The sequence below is a fragment of the Nematostella vectensis genome, chromosome 5 (assembly GCF_932526225.1).
Source record: "Nematostella vectensis chromosome 5, jaNemVect1.1, whole genome shotgun sequence".
Classification (NCBI taxonomy): domain Eukaryota; kingdom Metazoa; phylum Cnidaria; class Anthozoa; order Actiniaria; family Edwardsiidae; genus Nematostella; species Nematostella vectensis.
Genome location: NC_064038.1, coordinates 12,503,959 through 12,511,626, shown reverse-complemented (window position 1 = coordinate 12,511,626; position 7,668 = coordinate 12,503,959). Strand labels below are relative to the sequence as shown.

The 7,668-nt window shown below is 45.4% G+C and overlaps 1 protein-coding gene across 4 annotated transcripts in view; it reads right to left on the bottom strand.

Annotated features, from left to right (window-relative positions):
* Positions 1 to 1,777: 1,777 nt before the first annotated feature.
* Positions 1,778 to 7,668, bottom strand: part of LOC116619195 (protein glass) — a 22,017-nt gene continuing 16,126 nt past the window's right edge. For all 4 annotated transcript variants that reach the window (XM_032383710.2, XM_032383711.2, XM_032383709.2 and 1 more), the window contains 3 exons: positions 6,294 to 6,475; positions 3,864 to 4,473; positions 1,778 to 3,789 (listed from right to left, as the gene is read on the bottom strand). In XM_032383710.2, coding sequence (XP_032239601.1) covers positions 2,660 to 3,789; positions 3,864 to 4,473; positions 6,294 to 6,475 — 1,922 coding nt within the window. In that variant the 3' untranslated portion in view covers positions 1,778 to 2,659. The remainder of the gene's footprint in view (positions 3,790 to 3,863; positions 4,474 to 6,293; positions 6,476 to 7,668) is intronic.

The window sequence follows — 7,668 nt, the reverse complement described above, 5'->3', positions numbered from 1 at the left end:
GGTCAAACACAAGCGCATCACAAGTAAGAATCAGTCAGACACCAAGCGCAATACAAGTGAGAATCAGTCAGACACAAGCACAGCACAAGTGAGAATCGGTCAAACACAAGCACAGCACAAGTGAGAATCAGTCAGACACAAGCGCAATACAAGTGAGAATCAGTCAAACACAAGCACAGCACAAGTGAGAATCGGTCAAACACAAGCACAGCACAAGTGAGAATCAGTCAGACACAAGCGCAATACAAGTGAGAACCAGTCAGACACAAGCGCAATACAAGTGAGAACCAGTCAGACACAAGCGCAATACAAGTGAGAACCAGTCAGACACAAGCGCAATACAAGTGAGAACCAGTCAGACACAAGCGCAATACAAGTGAGAACCAGTCAGACGCAAGCGCAATAAAAGTGAGAACCAGTCCGACACAAGTCCAAAACAAGTGAAAACCAGTCAGACGCAAGCGCAATACAAGTGAGAACCAGTCCGACACAAGTCCAAAACAAGTGAAAACCAGTCAGACGCAAGCGCAATACAAGTGAGAACCAGTCCGAAACAAGACCAAAACAAGTGAAAACCAGTCAGACGCAAGCGCAATACAAGTGAGAACCAGTCCGAAACAAGACCATAACAAGTGCGAAATGGTCAGACACTAGCGCATCACAAGTAAGAACCAGTCAGACGCAAGCGCGACATCGAGAACCAGTCCGACAAGACCAAAACAAGTGAGAACCAGTCAGTCATAAGCACAGCACAGATGTGAGAACAAGTCAGAGGCAAGCGCATCACTAGTCAGAACCGCCGGTCAGACACAAGACAACACAAGTGATAACCGGTCAGACACAACCGGTCAGAGACAACACAAGTGGAAACCAGTCCGACACGAGCGCATCCCAAGTGAGAACCAGTCGGACACAAGTGAGAACTTGTCAGTCACAAGCGCAATACATTGAAAACAGATTAGACACAAGGTATTCTAAACCTTGACATTTTAACATGCATCTAAAACGCTAACAAGATGGTATCAAATTTGTAACTAGTTTCTAGTTCGCTATAAGTAGTACGATAGGTAGTATAGTACCCCTAGTTCCCTGAGGACGATAGGTAGTATAGTACCCCTAGTTCCCTGAGGACGATAGGTAGTATAGTACCCCTAGTTCCCTGAGGACGATAGGTACTATAGTACCCCTAGTTCCCTGAGGACGATAGGTAGTATAGTACCCCTAGTTCCCTGAGGACGATAGGTAGTATAGTACCCCTAGTTCCCTAAGGACGATAGGTAGTACAATACCCCTAGTTCCCTGAAGACAATAGGTAGTATACTACCCCTAGTTCCCTGAGGACGATAGGTAGTATAGTACCCCTAGTTCGCTGAGAACGATAGGAAGTATTTATCAGATTGAACAAGAAAAGCGATTTCTTATCTCTACGATTCTGAACTGAGGAAATAATATGTTGTAATTGGAATGATTTGCAGGGCTGAGGTAGTAATCTATTTGTTTAAAGAAACTCTTTGTGCAAGTCATGAACCCAGTATCTATGTCTCAAATACAATTATTGTGCACTGACATAAAAACATAAAGAAACTGATTTCAGTATTAGGGTTGGAATGCTGTTTTACTATTGTAAAGCTGAATAAAAGACAAGTAACTGAGCTCGTTATTTCTGTATCATCTTTCTTAGTTGTTGATTTAAGGCGGTATGAGCGATAACAAACTGTAAATAAACAGGTTGTTTATGGCAACCAGCCGCTTCTATATGAAAAAATGGGAAACAAAGTACAGGAAATAAAATGTATTTGGACAAAAAGTTATCCCTATTTATTCTGCAATAACTTATAGTCCTGAAGCAGCAAAGACCAAAAAATACCCGATATTCCCAATTTTTTTGTATCATACCCCCCGAGCAACAATCAAATGCAAATGGGGGCTGGTTACGTTTGGCAAGGGCCTTATCTTTTTATTATAGCGGCCACTTATTCGTATTAAATTTCGCAAAACTTTGCGAAAATGATAAAATATTTCACTAACTTTCGCAAAATAATTATACAAATTCGTTGGCTCATGCTGCACTTAATTTATTTGGCTACTGACATTTGCTGACATTGCCTACAAACTATACTTAAACAAATAAAATCTATTAATTGAAGGCATTAAACTGTAGATTCTAATATAGATTCTAATATATACAGGCGTTACGTTATGTATAGATCGTCATGTACACCTGTGACATCGTGCTTACATGATTCTGATATTTGACTGCTGAAGGGCGCACGTGGCGTAATAAAAAGAGGTCCAGATGAGACTTTATGTTTGGATGTGACGTAATATGCGGATGTGACGTCATGTGCATTTGTGCCATCGCGTGTAGATGCCATGTGAATGCGACAATGACGTTATGCTTAAATGTGACTTAGGCGTTATGCTTAAATGTGCTTAGGCGTAACGTTATGTATAGATCGTCATGTACACCTGTGACATCGTGTTTACATGATTCTGATATTTGTCTGCTGAAGGGCGCACGTGGCGTAATAAAAAGAGGTGCTGATGAGACTTTATGTTTGGATGTGACGTAATATGCGGGTGTGACGTCATGTGCATTTGTGCCATCGTGTGTAGATGCCATGTGAATGCGACAATGAAGTTATGCTTAAATGTGACGTCACTGTGATAGTTCGTTGCAGTCGCCAGGCGTGCGGTGATGTCGTGCGAGTTGCCCCGCCTGACTAAAGTTCTTCCCGCACCTTTCACAGTAGAACGGGCGCTTGCCCATGTGGGTGCGAATGTGGTTATTCAAAGTGGTTGCGCCCGCAAACGAGCGCGAGCAGAAGCCGCACTTGAATGGCTTCTCGCTGGCGTGCGTGTCTACGTGGATTCGGAGCTCGCGGGAGGTGCCAAAGGAGAGTTCGCACTGTCCACACTGGTACGGCTTGATGGGCTGTCGCGGGCACACGTGCACTTGCAGTAGCACGCGCTGAGTGAACGTCTTCTGACACTGCTTGCATCGCCACATGCTAATCTCATCCATCAAGTTCCGGTTATCCTCTTTACTTTCGGTGCTCAAAGAGTCGCTTCTGGAATCTTCGTCATCCTCGTGCGCATGCCCGGAACTGCTGCAGCTGGATGGATGGCGTGGCTTCTGAGATGATTCTATTTGGCTGTTAAGGTCCACCGGTGAATGTTGCGTGACCGTTGCGTGACCAGGTCCATACGTTGCGTTCCCAAGCTGAGGACCTGTGGTGACCGTTGCGTATTGCGTGACCGTTGCGTGACCAGGTCCATACGTTGCGTTCCCAAGCTGAGGACCTGTGGTGACCGTTGAGTATTGCGTGACCGTTGTGTGACCAGATCCTAACGTTGCGTTACCTAGCTGATGCCCTACGGTAACGGCTGAAAGTTGCGTGACCGTTGCACGACCAGACCCAAATGTTGCGTGACCGAGGTGATGTCCTGCGGTGCTTTGCATTTGTGTTGCATGACTCGAAGGAAGCGCGGACGTGGAGCTAGAGGCGGGCGCATTGTGTGGTGTGGTATGACCGCTTGCCATGACGGATTGCTGGCACGTAAAAGTAGAGTTTGGGGAAGGGTGAGTGGGGACTGGACTTGCGGTGATCTGTGCTTGCGGGCCCAGCCGGTTGGGTGCCCCCTGGGTGTGGTGGTGTGCAGGGCTAACGCCGCTTGAGTGTTTTATGAGCAGGTTCTCGACGCTGTATGGCTGATGCGGCTGTGGATCGGACAGTTTCCGTGTCAATGCTTCTTTGGAGCGGGTTGAATATGGAGATGGAGGCAGACCTACAAAATGAATAAAAAAAAAATTAAAAAAAATGCCACAAACATTTCCTTAGTTATACGAACACTTGACGTACCTACGTGACGTCCAACCGCGCTCCGACTAGCTGACGCACGCGCATAGACCCTCCCTCTCCGGTGCGGCCCGACGAAGGACTCCCGAGTATGTCCATTACCGAGCTGAACGGAAGTGACCAGTAGCGGCTGTGATGAGCCTGGATCGTAATCACGTGACTTAGTGTTTCTGGCCACATCAGATGTACCACGTGCTTGCCCACTACTCATAACACCTGCCATCATATTTTGAGGAGGTATTCCAGCTGAGATGTTCACAGAAACACTTCCGTTAGGCGACCCTGTAAATCCTCCAAGGCGCTGTTTCAAATCACTTCCGTCACGAAACGGTTCTTTGAGATCACCTGGTGCTGTCACGCTGCTCATAACAGTAACAGGTTTCACGATGGCTTGTGGAGGATTGACGCTGCCGACTAGGGGGCGTACCACGAAATCACCGTTGCCCCTAGTAACCAGATGGGGTGGCACCTGCTGATAGGAAGGGTAGTTGGGGGGCTGGGTTGTCACGTGGCTTGTCACGTGGTAGGGTTGCGAGAAACGCGAGTGCTGTGTTGTGTAGTGTCGGGATTGGATGCGATGTCGATAGTGGTGCTCCATCTGGTTTTTATTCGCCTGAGAACAAAAAAACGGGTGAGTTGAGTGTCCAACACATTCTTGCTTCATAAATTAATAAATAAATAAATTTAAGTAGCTAATCACTCTCATCGCAGCTAGATGCTGAATTACGAGAGCGCAGAGCCAGACGTGGTCGAGTTAAAAGCATGGGAAGGCGCCTTAGGCAGCCTCCAAACAACTCATGTCTGACAACGGATCATATCTAAGATCGAAATTGTTGGTTTTATGGAGGAAAAAACCGGAAAACCGGGCAAAAAACCCGTCGGAGCAAAGGCGAGACAAACCAACTCAACTCACGTCGGTACCGGGAATCGAACCCGGAACCCAGTGGTGAGAGGCACAGGCACTACAGAACGACCGGGAAACCTGTGGTGAGAAGCACAGGCACTACAGAGCGACCGGGAAACCTGTGGTGAGAAGCACAGGCGCCACAGAGCGACCGGGAAACCTGTGGTGAGAGGCACAGGCGCTACAGAGCGACCAGGAAACCTGTGGTGAGAGGCACAGGCGCCACAGAGCGACCGGGAAACCTGTGGTGAGAGGCACAGGCGCTACAGAGCGACTGGGAAACCTGTGGGGAGAGGCACAGGCACTACAGAGCGACCGGGAAACCTGTGGTGAGGGGCACATGCACTACAGAGCGACCGGGAAACCTGTGGTGAGAGGCACAGGGCACTACAGAGCAACCGGGAAACCTGTGGTGAGAAGCACAGGTGCCACAGAGCGACCGGGAAACCTGTGGTGAGAGGCACAGGCGCTACAGAGCGACCAGGAAACCTGTGGTGAGAGGCACAGGCGCCACAGAGCGACCGGGAAACCTGTGGTGAGAGGCACAGGCGCTACAGAGCGACTGGGAAACCTGTGGGGAGAGGCACAGGCACTACAGAGCGACCGGGAAACCTGTGGTGAGGGGCACATGCACTACAGAGCGACCGGGAAACCTGTGGTGAGAGGCACAGGCGCCACAGAGCGACCGGGAAACCTGTGGTGAGAGGCACAGGCGCTACAGAGCAACCGGGAAACCTGTGGTGAGAAGCACAGGCACTACAGAGCGACCGGGAAACCTGTGGTGAGAAGCACAGGCACTACAGAGCAACCGGGAAACCTGTGGTGAGAAGCACAGGCACTACAGAGCGACATCTGCCAACTGCGCCAACTGGGTCCCCCTTTCAGGCTACTGAGAGTTGACGAGAGTGTTCAGGTTTTTTTAAATCATTTTATTAGACAGAATTTAAAACCAAATTGAGAATCACACTTCAGGGGAACGTTGCGTGACCGACTCGCGGCTGCGAGGAGACTATGAAAAAGGCTGACAGAGATTTTATTTAGATAAATATTTAACTGGAACCGGCTCGAAAACTACTTGTTATTCCGGATTCCAGACTCAATGTACTTATTTTCCCTTTAATTATTAACTCAAACTGTGTAAAGTACAGAGTGAATTAAATTATTATTATTATTATTATCATTATCATTATCATTATCATTATCATTATCATTATCATTATCATTATCATTATCATTATCATTATCATTATCATTATCATTATCATTATCATTATCATTATCATTACCATTACCATTACCATTACCATTACCATTACCATTATCATTATCATTATCATTATCATTATCATTATCATTATGTTCACCTTTCATTGACGTGATCAAACGTCGAAGACTGCTGCAGCGCCGATCTTTTCAAATACATAATTTCTATGGTAAGCCTTCGAGAGAGGGGCAATGATCAATCAATGATCAACGGGGGCTTCTCTAGGGTGGTTGCTTTTGAGATACTTTTGTATATAGAAGCCTACCTCTGTAGCCTCGATCTGATGTTGGTTGTACATGCGTTGCGCATGCGTGTGCGGTGTCGGCGAGACGCCATTCAGCTTGGAAAGACACGACATGGAAGTTTTGATCTCGTTGTTGTTGTTATCGTTGTTGTTGTTTATATTCTTGTTTTTGCTGTTTTTTATGCTGCCGGGAACAGCTTCACCTAGAAATAAGATTTTAACGTGTGAGCGACCATGTGTTCCTCTCCCAAGAATACATACTCCAGTCTACGGACTGAGTGTGAATTAATGAGTTTTCACACCCGGGCCATGCATTTAGAGAGCAACGGGTTTACAACGGTTTTAGGGGAATTTTTCACTGAAATGAATATCAATCGTTTGGATAACGGTATGATATTTTACATCGTGTTTAACTTATAACCTGGTGCAAGAATCATGTGAAAAAAGCGGCGCTTTTCTCGAGAAATTCACGCGACTAGCTAACAGAACAGTGCATTCGAGAATGGCGCCGAAAACGGAACCATGGACACGTCAAGTGGTAATGGCGAATGAGGTGCTTCCCTGAGTTACAGTCACTGATTTCCAGATAAAAGGTAAAGTTTATTTTAGAAGTGTTATGCCTCATTGGTAAGTATATGCGATTGCTTCCACTGTTTGTAGATTGTGAGTTGTAAGGCCTTTTTGAAGACAGAACCCGTATTTGGTGTCGAGTTTTGATTCGAAATTCTTGTTGACCTTGCATTAAACCTTGCCTTTATATATCTAGGTGATTACCTTGCCTAGTCTCGTGAAAACTTATCGGTTTTACGTGTTTGTGTTTTAATCAAGAAATTTGAAAATGTTAAAGTCAAAGGAAGGCGCGTCTATCTACTGATGTTTTGGTAGCAGCAACAACAAATTGCCGCCATTACGTCTTTGTTATCAAACACTATTTTTCACTCCCTAAGTTTTCTTTATTTCTGATACTTATTGATAAAATAACCTGATTTGGAGAACGTATTTGAGTTAGAGCTTACATTATCGGTGAGCTATCTTAGATCGGCGTATTTTTGTTAAAATAGGGCTTAGAGCCTCAAGTCTAATTCTGATGTGCAGGCTATAGTGTATGCATAGTGTATAAAACCTATAGCAGTAAATTACAAAAGTAATGTGATTTACTCACGACAGTCTTCCGAAATCCTCTCTATGAGACAATAAATGTACTTACTTGCGGTCTTTCTATAAGTAACGATTTTCAGGCACAATATATAATTTTTATTGTACATTATGAAAATGGGGACCTGTTTTGTTTCCCCAACTAGCACTCGTGTTAAAGAATTACTTTGCTTGGTTACACAAATAATATACTTACATATGATTGAAACAATAAAAATGAAAAAAAAATATTCTTTCATGT